Source organism: Grus americana, chromosome 8 (genome assembly GCF_028858705.1).
Source record: "Grus americana isolate bGruAme1 chromosome 8, bGruAme1.mat, whole genome shotgun sequence".
Classification (NCBI taxonomy): Eukaryota; Metazoa; Chordata; class Aves; order Gruiformes; family Gruidae; genus Grus; species Grus americana.
In genome coordinates this window covers 36,507,164-36,529,056 of record NC_072859.1, presented here as the reverse complement: position 1 = coordinate 36,529,056, position 21,893 = coordinate 36,507,164, and the positions used below count along the sequence as shown (strand labels likewise).

The window sequence follows — 21,893 nt, the reverse complement described above, 5'->3', positions numbered from 1 at the left end:
TTAAAGAGAACTGGCCCAGTTCTGAGCCCTGGGGAACACCACTTGTGACCGGCCGCCAACCGGATTTAACTCCATTCACTGCAACTCTTTGGGCCTGGCCATCCAGCCAATTTTTTTTTACCCAGTGAAGAGTACGCTTGTCCAAGCCATGAGCAGCCAATTCCTCCAGGAGAATGCTGTGGGATACTCAGCTATCTCTCCAAGACACCCCTTACAAAGATTAAGTGTGAAAATTAAGATTACAGCTCCTCAACACCTAATGTCTTCCTTTCTGAAGCCCTTAAACCTCATTTTCTTATCTAGGGTCTTTCTTTTCCCATATAGACAAAACTACCACCCTGCTGCTCTAGCAATTTGCCCAGCATAACACAGCAAATCTACTTTGGGATTGTACTATAGACCTACAATACACCTGATGTTTATACCTAAACTAAACTCTATAGAGCTATGATTCCTAATCTCATGTCATTCAGACCCAAATAGCTAATGTAAAAAATAAGACAAAGAGAAATGACTGAAGACAAATTTTGACACATTCCTTCACTTCACTCCTCCCACACCACTTCATACAGTACTGAACTTTAAATAGCACTGAGATAAAAAACAACTGCCTTCTAGCACCACTGTTTCAGTGCCTAAAACCTAAGCTGTGAGCCAGTAAGGATAGTCTGAGAGATGAGGTATCATCTGCAACCAGAATCGGGGGGATAAGTTACTGTATAAAGTGAGCTGACCCTCCCACTTCTCCCCAACTTCCCTCTGGGTGTCCGCCATCACAGATCTGTGCAATAATATGTCTTAACCAATAGTAAAAGAGTCCCCACACACCAAATTATGCTCCGGCATTTAAGAAACACTGCTCTTAAGTGCTAAGTTACAGTACTTCCTAAATATGGCATTTAACTAATGGGGTGATGTCCACTTTAATTCAGTATACTGAACTTCTTTTAATCTCTGAAAGACCAAAAGTATGTATACAGTGCTTCTTTTAGTATCTCAGCTAATTTTTGTTTCATATTTGCAAAATGGTATTACATTCTTCCAAATTCTATTGGAGAAGATGTTTTATTTGGAAATCTGCAACCAAAGATTGTGAGACTGTGCTATTCAAATGAGCAAACATGCAACTTGCTGAGCGATACTGAAGTAATTACTACACTATGAAAAGCCACGCCTACACGCACTTTGGTAACTTCTCAGACAAACTGGAAAAATCCTTCATGATCTCAATCTTCTTAACTTTCAGCTGAAAGCCAAATAAACCTTGTAATAGCTGAATTGAACAGATTTTTCACTTCATCCTTCTTGAATTCACTTAAATGTTCAGCAGATATGCCATTATTAAATAATCATTAAGTCTAAGTTATCCAAAGAAAGAAAAATACTTGCGTATACAAGGCATGCCCCATTTATACTTTCAAAAACATCTAAACAGCATTGGATTTTCATAGCATAGTCATGTTTACTGATCTGAAACACCAATAAACTCTACCTACTTCATAGTGATTATTTACATTCTTTCCCCATTACCTTCCCTTGCTCTTCACAGAATTCACTCTCCAAAAGCAATGGAATGAGTATTCTTAAAACAGAACAATCCTGCTGAGAAGACATAATACAGCAAACCCGCCATTTTCTTCTGAGTAAACTCAATTTGTACCCCAAGAATCAAAACTAATCCTACCAGGAATCTGGAAGGATAAGATTAGAATCCTGGTTTATCTAACAATTTAAGATTAAAAGGCTGCTTGAACTGCAACTGGCTAACACCTCAGCAAAATCTCTGATGCTGCACACAACCGACTCTGAACCTTCATTTATCCTACCTATGTTCTGCAGGCCACAAGATGTCAACAAGAGCATTTACATAAAGTTGCATCTGAGGCCTGCTGAAAATGTAATTGTTATTCTGAATCTTCTACTCAGAACATCCCCTGGCCCATAATCACCAGCTGATAACAATATTAACTTTTCTTCTACAAGCAACTAAAAGATGAAGATAATAATAAGTATTTTAGATGAGGTATGGTAATTACACAAATTTTATTTGGAATATGGTTAGTTTTTCAGTTTGCCACACTAAAAAAAATGTAGTGACCAACCAATGTTCTTCAGAATGTGATATTCTGGGTATGCTGTCTTCAATACAGATCAATGAAAGACAGATCAAAGAATGTCACATACAATACAGCAAGCATAAACAAATATACAGACATACACGTAAGAACATATATACCTACGAACACATGTAAAATCAAAAGAAACTGAAAATGTGGGGGTTTTTTCATTGTTAAGTTGCTTAAAGTCTAGAGACATCTGCTCTGTGGGTTTCAACACCATAGTTCCTGTGATTCCCCAATTCCTGGAGTAGTCACAAAGAAAACCATGTATCACAACAGCTGTAAGAAATTACAGACTTCATGTTACTTACATTTTGCAAAACCATAATTCAATTCAGTACCAAGTGGAGAATCAATTTGAATTCTTAGCAGGAATGGTTTTTTGGTTTTGTTTTTTAAATCAAATTTTAAACAATGTAATTGCTTCAGAGAAATGCCATTAAATAACTTTAAGAACACTAAAGACTAAACTGGTAATGATTAGTCAGACTGTGAAAGAACTAACTTTGAATCCCATTACTTCGGCATTACCAGAGCACACAGGCACACATAACGTGGCACAAGGCATCAGCACCCTACCCTGTAAGACAACTTCGACTATAAGAAGCACTGCAAAACGTACACCCAATGAGCTACTGTGTAAGCGTTCTTCTGAAGATCTAGTGTTCCACACCTTTGAAGATGCCAGCATAAAATGCATAAGACTTGCATCAAGAATCCTGAGAACGACATCGTGATATGTGATGCACAATGTATTACAAGCATAAAAGAAACCCTGATTGAGAATGTACGTAAATTTGGGCTCTTCAGTCACCACACAAACCAACATGTCCACAAAAAGAATTAAATTTTGGACAACTTGAAAAAAGTCTAAATTCTAACCTTATTGATAATTTACATGTGAATGCAAATTGGTAAGAGGTTGCAATATGAAAACATCTACTCAGTACCTAAATTAGTATTTTCCCTTATGCATCTTTCATTGGCAGGCATCCTCTGCAGTACAAAACACATTGTTTTGTGTTTTGAATATATTTCAGTATCTTACTGTATCACATTAAAAGATAAAGTATGTTTAATATAATAACGTTAGAAAAGTAAGTAGGACTATTTCCTTTAAGAGCTGTTAATCTTACCTGAATATCCCGTAAGTGGGGTATGGCTTCTGCAAACAGATCTACTAGAAGAGAGGGGTGTTTTTCCTATACGTGTACTATTCAGGTCTCGCATTGAAGAAGAACTCGTGAGATTCAATGTGCTAGCATTTTCTACACAAGAACTTTTGTCCCCAAAATATGATTCTGAGGAGAGGGGGGAAAAAAAAAATTCACTTTTGAAAACAGACACACTAAATTGCATATCATTTAACTGAAAACAAACACACACCCATTTTTTATTCAGAAAGCAATATAGAAATATACCGCTTAGAAACCTTTATTTTTCTTACTAGAAAGAGAGGAAAAAAAATCTTTTTTTTTAAAGCTGAACATTCTTTTTAAAAAGGACAATAAAAGAAAACAAAGAACCATGCTTAAGAACTCCTCTGCTTGAGAACGATCTCCCTCTGAATTTACGGGGTTCAACTTTCAGAAATCATACAATAACCCGGGGTACATTTGTTATCTGCAGTTTCTTTTACACACGCATCTTAAGATTTATCTACATTTTTAAGTCCTGCAAAATCTCTTTTTCTCAGATAATTTTTAAGTTATTTAAAGTATTTTACTTATTTTCAGTTCTCTTGAGATTATCAAAGCCAACATCATATCCTTAATCTAGCTTGGATAATTGCTTTTTAAGATGATTTAAAATATAAACAGAGTTTTTCCACTTAAAAAATTCCAGGTATTGAGAGACATGCAAACCCAAATGTTTCTGTTACTTCTATTTCTTTAAAAATGGATCTACAAGACAAAATACTTCAGTATTGTTCTCAGATGACCCCCTAACTGCATGACATTTTCTCATGGTTAGTACAAAAATATTTACAGTACTAGGTGGTTTGGTTTTCGTTTGGGGTTTTTTTGTGGTTTTTTTTTTAAATCTTACAAAACTGACTTTGGCAGCTGAAAAAAAACCCAACATTAGTTCAGACTGAAATGTTTTTGAGGAGCAGACAATCAGCATTGCAACGCATATAGATGGTTTGTAAAAATAGCATTTGCCTATATCTTGCATAAGTTAACTCGGAAGTTTGGCAGAAGAGACTTTGCTACTATCTTAGAATGTACTGAATCTGGCACAACATGGGGAAAGAAGTAATTTTAAAGACCAGATGAACCAAACCATCTATTTTCAAAAACAACATTTAACAAATAAGTTATACCCTACTCCAATTAGCATTCTAAGTTTTAGTGATTTGTTGTTTCAGTGGGGTTTTTTTTAGGATTCTTGACTGATGACGTACGTTATCCAAAACCATGTTACGTTCTTCCCAATTTATGCATCATGGAGATGTACATACTTCAGAATGTACTTCAGCAAGCATTAAAAGAATTTCCAATTCTTCTTATAGTTTTTTCCACTGGAATAAAATACCATTTGAAACTCTTTTTTTCTGCCTGTCAAGATACAGACTTGGATAGTAGGATAAAGTCTTCCGAACTTGATGCACACGTGTTCGGTATGCAGGAGTTGTTGAGGGGTCTGGTCCTTAGAGGGGAGCCAGGAGACTGGTGTTAACAGCAGCTTTACGTAAAGATGGCAAACTGCAGCGTTGCGCTGTAGGACCACAACAGTCTTACAACATGTCAAGGGTAACAGCGCTTAAAACTATTTCAAAGGCCAGGCCAAAAAACCCCAAACCCAACCCAACCAACACAAAACCAAAACCTGTAACCAACTGAGTGTCATTCAGGTCTCTAGTAAAGAAATATTGTGTTGCAATTCAAACCAGTCTATTGACCCCAACAGGGAACTCAGATACTGCTATCTAAAAAGCTTACGTAAAGAAAATAATAAAGATTTATTTCAAAGAAATGCGAGAAACGACTGCCATTGTTCTGACCGGGATGAACGAAAAAAAGGGGTCACTAAGATGAAGAGATGCTGCTGCCTCCTTCTCAGTGTAAGCACCGCTGGTAACAGCTCTTTCAAAGCCCGACCCAAGCAAGGCGGGCAGGAGAACACAACGAAGGGATGGAAACGCAACACCCCACCTCCTCTTCCGGGAACTGGCGGCTTCACCCTGCTACCACCGGCAGCCCGGCTGGGGGCGAGGCCTTCCCCGCTGGAGCTACCCGGCCTCACCCCACCTCCGGAACAGTCGCCGGTGCTGTCCGCCGTGCTGCGCGGCGTCTGCAGCAGCCCAAGGGTATAGCGGGGCGCGTGCTCCACTCGCCCGTCCAAACCCGACGTGGAAGAGCCGCGGCCCGTATAGGACTCTGAGGCGGCCGCCCGCCTACACGCGCTCGCCTTACTGCTTGCTTTCAACATCGCCACCGCGCCCACAACGGGCACGGCCTGAGGCTCAAGGACAACAGCCAAACCGCCGGCACCGCCTCCTCCCAAAATGGCGGCAAACGCCGTCCTCCCGCGCATGCGCACAACTCTCACACCCGGACCACGACCGCCCACCACTTACGCCCGAGACGGCGCCGCTGCCGCGCGCCTGCCGCCTCGTGACGCGATGCCACGGGGGGGGGGAAGGGGGGGTCCCCCCCGCCCGGTGCCGAGAGAGCGGCAGAGCGCTGCGTGTCCGCTCCCCCCGGCCGGTGCCGAGAGAGCGGCAGAGCGCTGCGTGTCCGCTCCCCCCGCCCGGTGCCGAGACAGCGGCAGAGCGCTGCGTGTCCGCTCCCCCCGCCCGGTGCCGAGACAGCGGCAGAGCGCTGCGTGTCCGCTCCCCCCGGCCGGTGCCGAGACGGGGTTCGGTTGTTAAAGGAAAACTGTAAAGCCGCAGTTCCCAGTGCAGCTCTGAATGATACAATAGCAAACAGAGTTGCTGAGCGTGCAACAAGTTTCATTATTAATGTGCAATTAGTCAAAGTGTCACCGAAATTCGGGCATAAAGAAAACTCCTTAACACCAATTTAGCATTAAGAAGCAGGCATTTCCTTTATTGCAGCGCTGGGTGTCAGGAGGAGAGTTCCTCTAATCAGGCACCCCTAACGCTGGTTCTCTTGTCATATTTATACACAAATGTCACAAAGATTACAAAGTGGTACACTCCCCGTTACAATAATTGGTTCATATTTCTTCGCCTAGCATGCAAACTAGAACGCCGGCTCAGTTCCTTTCTCCGCCTCTATCTCCTGAGTAGGTGGGATAATTTGGGTAGGGGGCTCATGCGTCGGTGGGACCCTGGCCCAAATTACCTCTCCCCTAGTTTCTCAACATTTCGGTGTCGGTAATTGTTCGCTATACGCCTCAGGAAGATAAGGCTGAGCAAAGGATGGAAGGTGCCTGTTCCAGCGACTGCCACTGTCCTGAACGTCAAGTCCTACGTTGAACTTCCCACACGCGCTCAGACTCCCGAAGCTGGTGTTACACCTTCTCCTCTTCTCTGACAGAAATACAAGCGTATGGCAAGAAAAGCAGAAACAAAAGGAATGTCAATCTTCCACCTTCCTTCCTTATGGTCACAACTCATAAGGCTGAATTCGACTAACCAAGCTGTCTCAACAAAACTGAAAGGAAGCACCTTTGGAATAAACCACGCATCTCTGGACTTGACCGTGTTCTCAGAAGGTAACAGAATGGCTGTTGATTTCCCCATGCATGTACAGATTTTATTTTAATAAAAATATCTACAGACACGATTTTATGTACCTGAATTATTCATTATTCTTTTGCAATTTCTCACACAGCATCTTGCAAAATTTATTGCTGGGAATATTGGCTACACTACAGTACTTCAGATCAAGGACTAAGATGTCAGGATCTTTCCACAGAAATATTTCCATGGAGGAAAAAAAAGTTATGAAAGTACAAATTTCTGAAAGCCTTTAATAAAGGACCTGTAACTGAAGACTGAGAACAGTAGATTAATTACAGCAAAGTTTCTACCTACATAAGCTGAGAAAATAAAATCTTATCAGTACTTTTAACAAAACAGAGGTAGACAGTAACAATGTATTCTGCACCAAAAATGATATAAGTCTTAACATAGACACACTGGGCAACTTATATTTTTTACAGTACATTTAAAAGAAAATGTGATTTTCTTTGCGTAAGAAAAATTGTGATGAGTCTCTACAAATACAATATTTTAAAAAAACTGATGTAAAGAATGGAAGAATATTTTAAAGAAGTTTTTAGTTTGTGCACAGTCACTCCCTTTTTAACCTATAATCTTTTAAGATCATCACAAATCCCAGCTGATTTAGGAAATGAAGTTGCCCAGACCTTCTTCAGAGAAAAACTCCAATATTAATAGGATTTCAACCTGCAGTGAAGTGTTCTACACTGCCATGAAGTATCACCCACATATTAATTCCCAGGGTGTCTCCCTCTATACTAAACTGAAGAGGATTCTATTTTGTCTATACAACATGGAAAAAATGGCAAATTCCTATGTACTGAACAGTGTTTCCTTAGATGAAAAGAAGTGGCGCTTGCAAAGGTAACCTGGAATGAGAAAAATTTATTTTAAAATTTTCCATGACACTTTACAGTTAGATAAAACCTGATCAGTGCTCTCGTTCCCTCACACTCAACACAAGGCCTACTGTAACTTTTTTCCAAACCTTGGAAAAGAAATTAATTCCAGGCTTTGACCAAAGAATTCATCAGCTAAAGAGAGTAGGGTTTTTACCTTATCTAAAAGTCTGTAGAGAAGGCTTAAAAAAAAATTCATTAGAAATAGATGAGCACTCAAATACACATTCTCTCTCTGAAATTCTCTACAAGTAAAGGTCTACCAAAAAGTTGCTTCGTCCAGTTCTATCTCACTCTCTACTAACATGAATAGGCTGGATAAAACTAACCAGCTGGCTTCTAAAACTGTGTTTGAAACAACTTTAGACCCTCCTTAAGTATAAGTACAGAGATTATCAAAGACTTCCTCCCCTTCATGATTACCTTTTACCGTATATTTCAACTCGAATACCATTCAGTCTCAGCCAGGGTGTGTGGAATGTAAGTTAAGAGGCAATTTTAGGGCTTCTGTGAGGACAAAAAGGACTTCATCCTTCAGAGACCAAGTATTTTCCACGGCTAGTTTTATTCTCAGTTATACCATAATCAAGTGTTGGCAATTATAGTCTTAAAAGCTACGAAAGCAGGATTTCAAACCAGCAACAAATTTAGGATCAACTCTATATTAAGTTACAAGTCATTGTCCTATGGAGACCTTCTCTTGAATGCTTAATGTTAGCAATTTTCAATATACATACTCAAGGTATGCTCTATTTCAAATATCAGTGAAATTTTGTCTAAGGGACTCATCAATAAATGAAGACATTTATACACTTAATGGAACCATAATCTTTGTTTTCACTGGTCTCAATTACTATCAGAAGAAAAAGCTTCTTTCTCACTATATGAAAGTGATGGCAAACAAACAGGAAGAATTAAATACACGAGCGTGTGGCATTAAGTGCATGGCTTAAGTAGGGTTTTGTTTGGTGTTTTATGTTGTTGTTGGCTGTGCTGTTTGTTGTTGTTGTTGCGGGCTGGGGGTATTTTTCATATTCTTTTAAAGTGCTTTGTGTGATCCACCATCAAAACATGCTTGTGTAAAGACAGATGCCAGCACAGTTGATACAAAAATTAAGCATTCACACTATTGCTTTGACTTGAATATTAAAAAAAAAAATGCAAAGGCCCATATATTTAGATATAGATCAGAAATGTTTCTACATCTCTTATATACAACCAAGACCACGTTACACTTGGATTCTTAGAACCAGCCTGTTCTGATACAGTTTACAAAGTGACAAAGCCCACAGTAAAGCTATTGCTTTACTTTCATAATGTAAATGCATCTCAAATAAGAATATGCTAACAGTTTCAGAGATAAGATGACTTAAATCAGTAAAACAAAAGCAACTGGGCATATCAACCTTTTGTCTCTTCGAGGCTTAGTTCACAAGCTCAGGCTGTACATTTATTTTTTGAAGGACATCTTCTGGCATACAAAAGACAGGATTGACGGCCTTAATTTGTTCTTCTCCTAATAAAGACAGTCCAGCAATTCCAAATAAGGTGTGAAATGGATCCACCTGGGAGAAGAAAGAAAGAAAGTTTGTGTCTGTTTCCAAAAGTCAATCAGCTTTTTGTTTGTAGGGAATGAAGCTTTTGTTTGCTAGCAAGCAAATCTCCATGGATGGAGAAGACAATGCAACCGAACAAACTTCCATTTGTGCTGACAGGCAAGGCAGTTTCCACAGCATGCATTTACAATACTATGATTTACTCGATGTTTGTCGATTGTCTGCTGCTAAGATGATTTTCAACTCTGAATTTAGCAGGAAGCACTCATGTGTCTCCATTAGCATGCAGTGTCATAGGGTAGCAGAAGCTAAGATAATAAACATTTTAAAAGTAAATTTGATCATCTACAAGAACCACTTCCATAAATTCCCCATTTGCTCTTCAGCAACATTATAATACTCTTTAATGGTGTCTGAATACAGCTGTGCTGTAAAGTCTTGAGAGGAGAGCAGCAAACTACTGTGCTAGAAAATGAAAGGAAAAAATACAAGGAAGAAAAAACCCAGAGGAGACAGGAGCAGTTATTTGGTATCCAAGTACTCCTTCACTGTACAAACCTTCCCTAAAAGCACCTATCACCCCATAACTGCAACAGACTATGAAGTCTCATGACAAAAGCATCCCGTCAGTGGAGTTAATTAGCCATTTTACAAAATCCTATCCAAAAGTACCTGTGCTGTCTGGTGCAGTGTATATCCTGTTCGCACTAGTGGAACCTCTGGATCTCATTGCAAAGGTTCTATACTGCAGTAAACTAAGCTGAATGACAGCCGTGTACAGGATGTCCAACCATGGATCACAGCCTAGAAGGTTCAAACTACGCTAGCATAGGAAGTCCTGCTCCTCAACGGTTTGGCAACCACATTACAGGTGTGGTCAAAGCTCACGCATGTTTACTTGCTCCTGTCCAGAACGAGTACGTGGGCCGTTAGAGGAGGGGCAAATTAAATAAGTACGTAGAAAAAAAAACCAACAAAAAAAAAAAACCCCAAACCCAACACCTGTACAATTTAGGAATGGCAAGGCAGAATTTACTTCTGCAGGTGGACAGGACCAGAAGGGGACACAGTTCCCAACGGGAAGCATGCAAATCAAGTTACATGTTCAGCCTCCTGATGAACAATATGTATGTTCAGGGAAACCCAGATTCCTAGAACAAGTATCTACTGCTATGTTGCCTGCTCCTTTCTGCAATTTTCTTTAAAGCAAATAAAAGAGGAAAAACCTGCTGAATTACAACTAAGAGCTAATAAGTACAGCTATTAAGTGAAGTTATTGAGAACTAACTGCTCGGAACTTAAAAAAAGATGACAGAGCTGTCTTATTGTCAAGTGGTTCAAAACCTGAAATACAATCACAGTGTCAAATCAAAATATTAGAACCTAGAACTAATTAAAAAACAAAACAAAAACCAAGCACCTCCCCCCCAAAAAATCCAACCCCCCCAAAAAAACCAAAACCACACCTCCCCCCCAAAAAAGCCAAACCAAACTAACTCAAACCAACCAACAAAAACCCCCCCCCCCACCCCCACACCAACACCCCCCCCCCCCAGACAAACAACCCCAAAACAACAGGATCTGTTAGGAATCAGTTTCTGCAGGAACAAAGCAAAAACCTGCAGGCATCAACATTTCTATGTCAGCGTCCACTTCAACAATGGAGTAAAAATAATACGAAATGACTGCTAACATAATATGCAAAAACTCTCCCAAAGGTGCCTGCATTAGATACAGAGGAAAGGCTCTGCAAAGCTGCTCTTCCAGCAAGACGAACAGCTCAAGTTTAATCTTGAAGCCCGAAAAGCATTAAGACTTTGTTAGGCTTTTCTTGGAGAATTCTGAAAAGGGAAAAAGTCTTTCCTTAAGCTCCTTAGAACTACAAAAACCTTCCCATTTTAAGAACACCAAAACACTTTGCAAATGACAGACCAGAGTAGAGATTTATCCGCCTCCCCCAACTGGGAATGATGTATCAGCTTGCAAAGAAATAGAAAGTTACTTCGGTTTTTAATGCATTTGTGACGAAAGGGAAAGATGTGGTCAGCTTCAATAAAACCAGCTAAGACTTTCCCCTTGACTGTTGACAAATAAGCGGCCAAGTGTTCTGTAGGAATTGCACTGAGGTCTCATAATACTTTTAATTTTATCTGTCCAGCACCCTTGAAAGGTACAAACTTTATTTGCCATTTTACCTGGACAATCTCAATTAATTCTGCTTGAAACCAGAGAGAACAGACCAGCTAAACCGTAATTGCTCTCTCAACCAAGCAGAAAATCCATACCACCAGCTTCTTCATAATGTTATGACAAAAGCTGCTTCCTCCCTCACCCAGACAAATGTCAGTAAGAGGATTTATTCAGTGGCTGGGCTGGCACAGGACAAAAGTTAGTGTATAAGGATTCTTAATAAAAACTTATGACTCATTCACATCAGGCACAACCACCAAGAGAGCTGAAGACTACTTAACCTGCACTGGACTCTAGCTTGCTTATTATTTTACAAAACAAAACAAATCCCCAAATAACCCACACATCCCAAACAGCCTCGCACCAAACATTTTTCCAGAGATCTTCCAAGTGGTCTTGTGAGAAATGATTTGCGTGGCATGTGTTACGGGAACCAAACCAGAATTTGTAAGGAATGGCAACTGGCTTCAGTGGGGATACTACGGTGCAAGTGCAACATAAAATATGTGCTCCACAACTAAGCCTTTGAAAGCAACCCTACTCTGTTCTTTCCTTCAAAGTAAACTGCAAGCTCTGCAAAACGCTTACACCTGGATCACGAGTTGAGTTACACTCAAACGAGAAAACATACTTTTTCAGTTGAAATTTTCAATTAAGTATATTTTATTTAGTAAAGGATTATTTACCATATCTCCTGGTCTGTCCGCAAATCCTCCAGTCTCCTCATCCTGGCAAGCCAAAATAAAACAGCGCAGTTTCTCTCTGTCAATCCAATGTAACCTACCGATCATCTTCAAAGATGCTAGCACCCACCATGAATAACATACATCAGGCAACTGGGAAGCAGAGAAGCAGATTGTTACTTGATTTTGTTTTAAACATGAAGTCGCAAAATTTATTGGTGATTCTGCAAATTACTAGGTGTGCTGTCATAATACCGTTGGCAGAGAAACAACACTTAAAAAGAGTTTTTGGGTAAGAGAGAAGAAAGCTCTCGGATGCAGTCTCTTTTCAGAAGACTTCCCTTTTTCAGGAAGAGAAGGTCTCTTTTTCAAACCTCTTCCCTTCTTCCAGAAACAAAACCACAAGGATGTGATTTTGAAACAGCCTTCACCAGCTGTAGAAGAGGCTAAAAAACCACAGCACCTTTTTCAGGAGCAAGTGCAAAGAACTTCATATCAACCAGGTTGTTTTTTTTTTCCTAAAAAAAAAAGTCTGCTGGTTACCTATTTGCCAGTGGGATTATTCTAGGTTACACAATTTCCTAGGGTGAACACTATTACACCTACAATTTAGATCCAGTAAAACAGCGGGGTTTGTACAAACCCTACGGAAGAGATCATTCCAAATGTAGGAAAATATTCAAGCCCTGATTTAACAGGACACTGGTTCAAGTGGTCAGCAAGACATACTTCAGTATGTGTACTTTCCTAAACTGAGGACTCAAACTAAGCACAGCTAAGGACTGCATGGCAAGTGTTAGTGACAAAATGAAGAATCAAAACGAAGGCCTGACTTCTTTGAAAAGTTTACTACATAGTTCATAGAAGCCATGACATTTTCCAGAAGTACTTCAGTTTTAGGGAAAAAAGGTGTGAACAAACAGAAGAAGCCACCTGATACCTTCTCTGGTCGTCCGTTGAGACCTCCAGAAGGTAACTGACGTTCACAAAGCCACCAACCCAGCAAGTCGACATTTATTTGATGCAACTGGTCTGTTATAGCCAGAAATCCTGTGCAACAATAGATCTAAAATTACAGACATAAATTTTTTGTGTATTTAAAAACTAAGTATAGTTCAGCAGACTAAATGCAGGAAGATGTCAAAGCAGAAATGCAGTCGTACAAACACAATACAAAATAAGCACACATTTCAACTCTTAGTTTCAAATGAGTTTTACTCTTTCATTAGAAAAGTGGGTTATTGTTTCAGTTGCTTTTGTATAAAAGTACCAGTTACACAATGTAGAACAGTAAGATTTTACTAATATAAGACACCAATGCAAAGTTTTGAAAAAGATCCTAAAAGATCAGGCAGAGACATACAGTTTTATTTTAAAAACACTCTCAAGCCAGAGTACTCAAACTCTGATTTCTGCAGGCTGGATGTGGCCTTTATGACGATTTTGCATCCAGCCTATGGTTTGTGCCTCTTAATCTAAGGCTTGTGGACAGCAACTAAAGACCAAAAGAATTCTCTTGCAGAAACAGGTTAACCCTGATCATTAACTGTCCTGGCAGTCCCACACACACCTAGTCACATCAGGCTTACTTTCAATGTGCCGTATGTGCATTGATTAACTTCTGTTCATTTTTTCCCTGGGAAATAACATTTACAGTGCAACAGCATACTCTGGTCACGTTTCATGTGGTCACTAAGAAAGCAGCCAAGCACACGCGGCAAGAAACCACAATATCAACCGAAGCCTGCTCATAATTGCCTCTTCCTAATCAAACACACTCCGAAAAAGCCAACAAAACACTCAACGAAAGCACACATCACAGGGATGTGCCCATCCAAGAATACTGCAAAATAAATGTGATGTTCCCAGATAAACTTTGAACTACTGTGCAGGCGAAGGAGTTGCCCTTCACAGCATTTTAAGGAGTACGTGAATAAGTACAACCTATCTAACCCTCCCAGGAAACGCCAGCTGCGAACAGAGTGGGTTCAGCTACTTAATCCGACTTCCTTGAACACTGTCTAGCCATTTAGCCCATATGGGCAATGCTACTGCAGATAAAACTCTTAAAGGTATATGTACCATTTTTTTTTCCTGATTTTTTAAAAAAAAAAGGGGGGGGAGGGGTAGAAAAAACCCAACACTGTTTCTCAACAAAATACCTGTAGTATTTCCATGTGCTGAGGTGAATCCTGGCTATGGCGTTGCTCACCATAATTATGCAAAATACACAGGTGATTGCAAAAAATTTGATTAAAAGTTGATTTCTATTCATAAATCCAAGTTAAGTGCAATAATTCCATGAAAAAATAATAGCACAGGTAGTTTTAATGTAAATTTTCTGCTGGAAGAAGTCATTGAGATTCTCTTCCTGGAGAGATCCCTTCATTTGATCCAATTATGTTACCGCATTCTCTTTCCAACTAGAATTTACTGAGCGTTTTTCAGAATTCACTGTCACTAGTAAAATGCTCTTTAGTGCCTACAACAAAACATGATAAATGTTCCCATGCCCGAGTTAGGCATCTCATCTTAAAACTGACTTTCCTCAAAAAATTAACCAAGCCCCTTGAGAAGGTTCATGTCTCATTTTTATTCCGGTTCATCAGCTGCTAAGTATCAGTTGACCTTTATGTTTCATTACGATTTGTGGCAGACACAGTGACAGATCTTGTCCATTTCAAATTCTCTAAAAATCCTCATCCGACACCACTACATGAAGATTGACACACAGCCCTAAAAGTTGTTCCCTTATGATCCTTTATGATCCTTTTTTTTTTTTTCCCCCCAGACTATAACCTCTCAACTCTCTACTCATTTTCCTAGATTTATCTACCCATTTGTTAATTTATTGTAACTAAGGTACTAGAATCAGGCATTTGGGAAACAAGAAAGGCACATCAATTCACAACACCAATAGATGCTGTAAAGAAACATTTATAGGCAGTATCTGACGCTCGCTAATTTAAAACATTTCCATATCAAGAAAAACTCACCTGTCCTGCGTGTGATTCAGAACCTGGTCTACAACCAAATCCTCCATCAAAGTTCATGCAGGACAAAACGAATTCTACTGCTTTCTGCACATCAATAGCATCCAGTTTTCCCTGCAAGTCAGAAAAGCAACCAACGTCCTTTATATTCTACCATGCTCATTAACTACAGAAAATTCAGCAGTACCAAAGAGAAGATTCTGTACCTGTGCGAGTAATCATTTAGGACTTACCAGAAGTGCAAGAGTTGCTGCAGCACAGAAGGAGAACCTTGTATCTATTTCTCCTAGAACGTAGAGGGTAGGGAATGAAATGTTTTTATTAATGACAACAAAAATACATTTAAATCACCACTGAAAATGTGGAACAAAATGTTAAAATACTAGGTTTTACACTGCACAAGAAAAATCAGCCAAAAACTACCCCCGTACTGCTTCCTCTTCCAGCCCATGGATTACTTCTTCAGTAATTTGGAAAGTGTACATTACGACTGAAGTGATCTGTATGTTTACTGCACATAAAAGCGAACAACTCATTCTGAGCTGATGTATAGTCATACATATCTCCAAATCAATTCAAGCAGTGGTAATTTAGAAATAACTACACAGTTTTAGAGTTTATCTGTAGTGCTGTACTAGATAATTGCAGAGCAGTGGACTCAATAATACTTGGAAACAACTCTTGATCTGCCTTAAATCTGAGCAGAAGTAGAAGCCGTTTTAGTTTTCAGAGAAAGACTGATGAAAGTTGCAAGGGTTTTTTTGCATATTTATACCTGGAAGCTGAACCAAAAATGCTACCCTATAGTAGAATGATTGCTTGGCAAGTCCACACCAATACAACTCCCCTAGCACAAACTCTGAGCGATTAATACCCGAAGTGAAAAATTTAAAATTGAACCCAGTCGCAAACATTCTTTTTTCTTTTGGTCAAACCGATGCAAGACTTATGATGTTAAGAAATCCACAAGCTGAAACAGAAGCTAATGAGTACAAAACCAGTTTTTCTCATTCCCATACAGTGAAAGATCCTTTCACAGCTGACATGGATAAAGATCATAACCGACTGCCATTAAATAGCAAGCAGAAAACATTCCTTATGGAATGGCATATCTAGTGTAGCAAAGTACTGTCAAGTTACAAATGCCCAAAGGTTATCTTCTTTAAGAGCTGGACAATTCATTTTTAATACAAGAATGGAACTGAAGTTTGGAATATTGAGGAAAGGAATGAAACACAGCTCTGTCCTTCACAACACCTCCTTTTTCATAACTCATAAAAGTGTTCACATACAATGCATAAGAAACCATCCAAGGAAACTTATGTTCACAGACTTACACGTCAACCCAGTCACTAAATTTTAAAGATCTAAAAGTTACCCCATTTGTCTCCAGCAAATGATCCATCTTCATTTTGCAAGTTCTGTATATATTCTACAATTTTATTTACATCAACAACATGGAGACTATCATATAATATAAGAATCTGGAGGAAAAAAAAGACACAGTAACAATCAGAGAGAGGCAAAAATTTTAAAAATTTATTTTAAAAAAATCCTGGAATTTATAAAAGACTGCGAATACTATTTGGTAAGGTTTATTAAAATAAAATTTCATTCACTGCAGTTCATCTATCTCTGACTAAAAACTTTAAGAAATTCTCAAATGCAAGTATAGGCAATTCAAGCTGAACTCTTCCAACTTCCAGCTCTCCTTTCAAAGCATATTCAGGTTTATTTGTTTTTATGTTAGCATTATGCAGAGCAGAGATTTGATTATGGTTAATTCTGTACTGGGATAATGACATCATAGACTTACAAATTTGTAGTGTGTTCACTGCTGCTACTCAGGCACGTGCAAGTGTAAGTTAAGCAATTAGTTACTAATACCACTTACAGTCCAAGTCTGTCAGCAATGATTAGTTTTGAATTACAAGATTATATTTAAAAATTGAATGTAAATAAAAATGAGTAGAACCAAATTGCAGTAATTTAAGAAAAAGTCTGAACAATACGATTAGACACAAACTGTACAGTCAATATATTCTGGAAGAAAAATAAAGGTCATAGTAGGGAATACAAAGTTTTCTGAGCTAGCACTGATTTGAACCAGCAAACCCATATGACACAATGTCATGTGAAAACGATACTGCTCCTGAGCCCCAGCTGGCTTTGTGGTTTTACTCATAACTTGCATCATTTGTAAAGAGAGTAATTAAGAATTTATTTTAAGTAGCATAATGGAAAGAATAGTTGAAACTAAGCAATATTGTAATGTCGATCCTGAAAAATACCAGCAACCGTGACTTTGAACACCTAGAGTTAACTGGAATCTTTCAATTGTTAACTAAAATTTAAGTCTTATGGAAATGCAAAAAAGAACGTACAACTCCAACATAAAATATGTAATCATAGCATGCTCCCTAAAAAGCGAATCTGAACAAAGTACTACTAATTGTGATCAAAGGAAGATGTGACATGACCCTTTAAACATTCTGGATACGCAGACAGGACTAAACGGCGTTTGTTCACGGAGAACATGCATGCTCATTAAGACATGCTGGTTAAGTTTCCCACAAAACTTCTACATCGGCACTTGCTAACACTTTTCAGCTTCGCGGATCTATGGCTGCATTCAGTTAGGATGAAAATATCTCCTAGTAACATAAAGTGTTTATTTAAGAACTAACATCTCTAATCTGTAAAAGTAAACAACCTCAAATTGTATCCCCTTCTCCTTATACCGGATTAGAATTTGCGACAGAAGGTGGACTGGATAGTTTGGAAAAGCTCAAACGTCATAGCCTAAAGACACTTTAGTTTCCTGGTTCTCAGAGTAATTCTAGAATGAAAGTGGTGATAAATATCAACTGCAGAGCAGATCATACATACCAACGCTCACCACTGACCCAAGAAAACAGCATTCTTCTGTCCTACCCAAGGGTTTCAAATCTAACACCTTAAATCCAACACACTTTCTTCCTAAAACAGGATGCTATCTTATTTAATTGTAACACCATTTAAACACTGCTTCCGTACGACTGGACTAGAGATACGTTACGCAAGCAATCAAGCAATTGTTCAGAAGCATTTGAGCCTTTTTGGTATTTTTTTCCACAACTCTCTGCATGAGAAGAGAGGGGTGGGGAGGGGGGGAAGGACACGAGATAGTGAGAAATTAAAATCTATAATGGAGATAGTTATGGTGAAAAAATAGGATAGAGAATTACTTTTTCCTCAGGGGAAGAGTACGCACCAAATAAATAAATAAAATGCTCAACAGACTGGTATAATTTTTAAGTTATGTTCAGGGGTTTTTTTAAAAGTTTTTAAGTTAAAACAAAAAAAAAAAGCAGATTTGAGGAACACAACAAGAACTGGCTACTACAATGTTTCTTTTGTATAGTACTAAAGTGTAAATACACTACAAATAATTATACATATTACACAAATATATAGTTTATATAAATATTGCATAATTATAACATAATTATGCTATAGCAATATATACATTAAAAAATAAAATCCAAAACTTTACGCTTATTCTGGTCATACGTATCTTTCACCTCAATGTGCACTAAGAAGAACTTCTAAAATCCAAAATTATCTAAAAAAATCTCCAGTAAAACTTGTAACTAAGAAGTATTTCAAGATGATCGTTACAGAATTTATCAAGAATGCAGTCACCATTAAACGATCATTAAAAGCACAACATTCCCAAATCTGACATGCTTTTAGGAAATGATACAGATAAATGCTAAAGTTTTGTCCGTTAGATTTTTTGGTTTTTTAATATGGTACTAAAACAGTTTTTGCCACTGGCATCCAACAGTACCTGGTTTGTAAATCTGCAGTCATCAAAATCATTAATTACAAGTGTGGGGTTTTTCTTCTAAAATTACCCTGTTAAATTTACCTGGACAGCACTGAGGGTATACAGAAGATGCGGATCGTGACCTATGCTGGCACTTATTCCGCCACATTCATGTTGACATGATTTGATGAATGCCAGAATTTCTTCTTTGTTCATTCGGTGCAGCTGCCCCATGAGATCCATTGCTGTCAGCCCCCAGTAAACACCACTCATCCTCAAATACTCCGACATACAGTATTCCTAAGTAGTGCATTATTTTAGTTCTTAATCAGATAAGCACATCATCAATATAGAGTAATCAAAATACATTAGTTAACATTTACAAACAGTTTATACTGTCAAACATCTTCCATCCCATTAACAACTCGCTACGTATCAGCCACTCACACACATTCCGTACATCACCCATGTGTGCACATACACATGCAGGCATACAAGCACGCACGACTTTCCCTTCCTCCCTTGTATTTTCTAGTTCAAGGTATCAAGTTCAATGTCAGCTTCGACACATGCAAGTAGTTAGGCACCAATTCACTTCAGATCATCTGTTGCTATCCTGGCATCCAAACTACCAGTACATTACTACCCCAGCTAGTCTCGAAAATAACAAGTCCAACATTTTACGAAACTTACTTCCAAGCACCGAAATTGCCACAACCTAAAGTTCCATTATTAGGAAGTGAAATCTCATACTGAATTCTCTGGCATTGATTACATCACCTATACCACTCATAAACATTATTTTCTACATGCAGTACTTTTTAAGCACAAGAGCAACAATCGTAAGCAATAGTGCTTAGAGGTCTTTTTTGGACAGTACAGATAACTGCAACTTTTCTTCAGACATAAACAGTTATCAACGCTTTTCACCTGCTGGAACTGGAATCCTATTGTTGTGGGCTACGTCTGATAACCTACGACTATAAAACTGATGCGAGATAAAGTGTTTATCGAACCTAGTAAGCACGAAGCAGTGCCGTGGCAAGATTCGGTACGCTGTCGCACCAAAAGAGCGACATGTAAACGCAGCACTACTCCCTGCGCGTTCTAGCGGACAAAGTAGCAGCAAGCAGTTCCGTTCCCAGGTCTCAGAGTAATTCTAGAGCTAAACTGATAATCTTCAAATTTATACTCAGATAATACATGCCAAAACTCATCACAGACCTGGGGAAATTAACAAAGACACCCTCCTTTTGTACTGTGGATTGCAGGGCAAGAAACAATTAGCTTGTGAGCGTGCATCTAACCCTTAACTCTGAGCAAGTAAATAAAGGTTGCTATCGCTGTTAGTAAAACAACAGCTGTACTGAACCAGATACCTACGTAATCGTCTTTCTTTGTTCCATACGAAGCTATGTAGTCTGCATGCTTCTCCGAAAGTAACGTGCTTGGGGCATCGGGTTTTATTATAACATCCTTTTGTGGCGTCCCCTGCAAAAGGTGCCAGCAAAACGTCAGTTGTAGTGCCAGTTCCAGAGGGTTTCGCAGCTAGGTACCGTTTAGTCAGCACTAGCGGCAGTGGCTGCAAGCAGACACCTGTCCATTTCGAACACGGGGCAGATTTTGGATCTCACATCGCCACTCCCCAGGCTGGCTAAATCCCTCCCAGGGAAAGGCTGCGAGCGAAGCCTTTCGTAAGGCTGACAAAAAACTCACCAATTCCCCAGAAACAGACCGGGGCCCTTCGCCGCGCCCCGCCCCGGCCCCGCGCCCGCCGTCCCGCCACCGCCAGGCCCAGCCCGGGCAGCGAGCGGCAGGAGCGCTCCCGGGTCCGCTCTGGAACCGGGGTGGCGAGCGCCACAACGTCACCACTGCGGCCGCTACAGCACCAGCCCGCGCCGGCCTCCCGCCCCGCGGAGCGAAGCTGTAAATCTGCGCGTCGCCCCGCAGGCGAAGGCGTGGGCTCTGGGGGCCCGCTGGGCCGGGCCCTCTCCCCGTCGCGGCGAGCGATACCCACCATGTTCGCCGGCTGCACCGGAAGGAGCATCGTGCTGCGGGGCGGAGCAAGGAGCGGCGCCCGGCAGGGCCCTGCTATAGCTGCCCGCGGGCCGCCCGCCCGCCCCTGCGGTCCCGGCCCCAGACCGCGCCGAGAGCAGGCAGACAGCCCGCCGAGCGGCCCCGGCCGGTACCGTCCGCGAGGACCCTCGGCCGCCCGGAGCTGCCGGTGCGGCCCAGTCGCTATCGGCTCCCGGAAGGCTGCGGGTCGCTCCCATCGCGGACGGCAGGGAAGCGCCGAGGAGCCGCGGCCCTCCTGGGGCGAGAAGGGCCATTCGGTCCTGCCCTTCTCCCGGCAGCCCCGGGCAGGCCCCACGGCCGTGCTGCAGGCCCGGTGCCGCACAGCGCCGGGGAGACCGCAGCGGGCCCGCGGGAGGGGCCCCCCTCCAGCCCGTGTGTGGAGGACGTTCCGGCTTGCCACAACTAAAGGTCATCTTAAAACAGCGGAGGGAGTAAATTGAACGTATGCTAACTCCAGCTGTGCGCTTCCTTGCGTACAGCAAACAGGACAACGTTTAGAAATAGCTTCAGTTGCCTTCTGTTACCTCAGTTCTATGGGAAAGCAAAGCCAAGAATTTAGTCACAGAGTAGGTAAGGCTAACTGTTCTTCTGTTCAAAAAAACCCTAGAAACCAAACCCTTTGCTTCCTAATTAAAACTGTCTAGGATGATTATGGTACTGATTATCAACACTTGATGCTGGCACATCCTACACAGAACCACACCCAGCAGAAACACCATACAATAAATATGTATATAAATATGTATAATGCTGGCTTGCACAGAACAGTCAAAAATATGGGGTTTTTTTAATGTATGTCAGGTTGTCCAGGCCTGTGTCCGGTTGAGTTTTGAGTATCTCCGCAGGTAGAGACTCTACAACCTCTGCCA

The 21,893-nt window shown here is 40.4% G+C and overlaps 2 protein-coding genes and 2 non-coding genes across 8 annotated transcripts in view; all 4 read right to left on the bottom strand.

The window, feature by feature from the left end:
- The window catches only part of MSH4 (mutS homolog 4), a 33,998-nt gene extending 28,368 nt beyond the window's left edge, over window positions 1-5,630 (bottom strand). For 2 of the 3 annotated variants that reach the window (XM_054832884.1, XM_054832885.1), the window contains exons 1-2: window positions 5,279-5,630; window positions 3,257-3,421 (exon numbers count right to left, since the gene is read on the bottom strand). In XM_054832884.1, coding sequence (XP_054688859.1) covers window positions 3,257-3,421; window positions 5,279-5,555 — 442 coding nt within the window. In that variant the 5' untranslated portion in view covers window positions 5,556-5,630. Of the gene's footprint in view, window positions 1-3,256; window positions 3,422-5,278 lie in introns of those variants that run through there. The other variant, XM_054832886.1, reaches the window with a different exon arrangement.
- Window positions 5,631-6,147: 517 nt separating this feature from the next.
- RABGGTB (Rab geranylgeranyltransferase subunit beta) lies at window positions 6,148-21,034 on the bottom strand. 3 transcript variants are annotated; one of them, XM_054832888.1, is made up of 10 exons: window positions 20,966-21,034; window positions 20,332-20,439; window positions 19,051-19,248; window positions 16,516-16,621; window positions 15,371-15,423; window positions 15,141-15,251; window positions 13,085-13,210; window positions 12,148-12,297; window positions 9,122-9,280; window positions 6,148-7,685 (listed from the first exon to the last, which is right to left on the bottom strand). In XM_054832888.1, the coding sequence occupies exons 1-9, from the start codon at window positions 20,993-20,995 to the stop codon at window positions 9,140-9,142; spliced, it is 1,023 nt and encodes a 340-aa protein (XP_054688863.1). In that variant the 5' UTR covers window positions 20,996-21,034; the 3' UTR covers window positions 6,148-7,685; window positions 9,122-9,139. The 3 variants fall into 3 exon arrangements, with proteins under 3 accessions (XP_054688863.1, XP_054688864.1, XP_054688862.1); XM_054832889.1 differs by having other exon boundaries at window positions 6,148-6,621; XM_054832887.1 differs by having other exon boundaries at window positions 7,684-9,280; window positions 20,966-21,033.
- Window positions 17,960-18,044, bottom strand: LOC129209747 (small nucleolar RNA SNORD45). The gene has a single exon (XR_008578191.1). It is a non-coding gene; the product is annotated as a small nucleolar RNA SNORD45 (small nucleolar RNA).
- LOC129209746 (small nucleolar RNA SNORD45) lies at window positions 20,091-20,173 on the bottom strand. Its single transcript, XR_008578190.1, has one exon. It is a non-coding gene; the product is annotated as a small nucleolar RNA SNORD45 (small nucleolar RNA).
- Window positions 21,035-21,893: the final 859 nt, after the last annotated feature.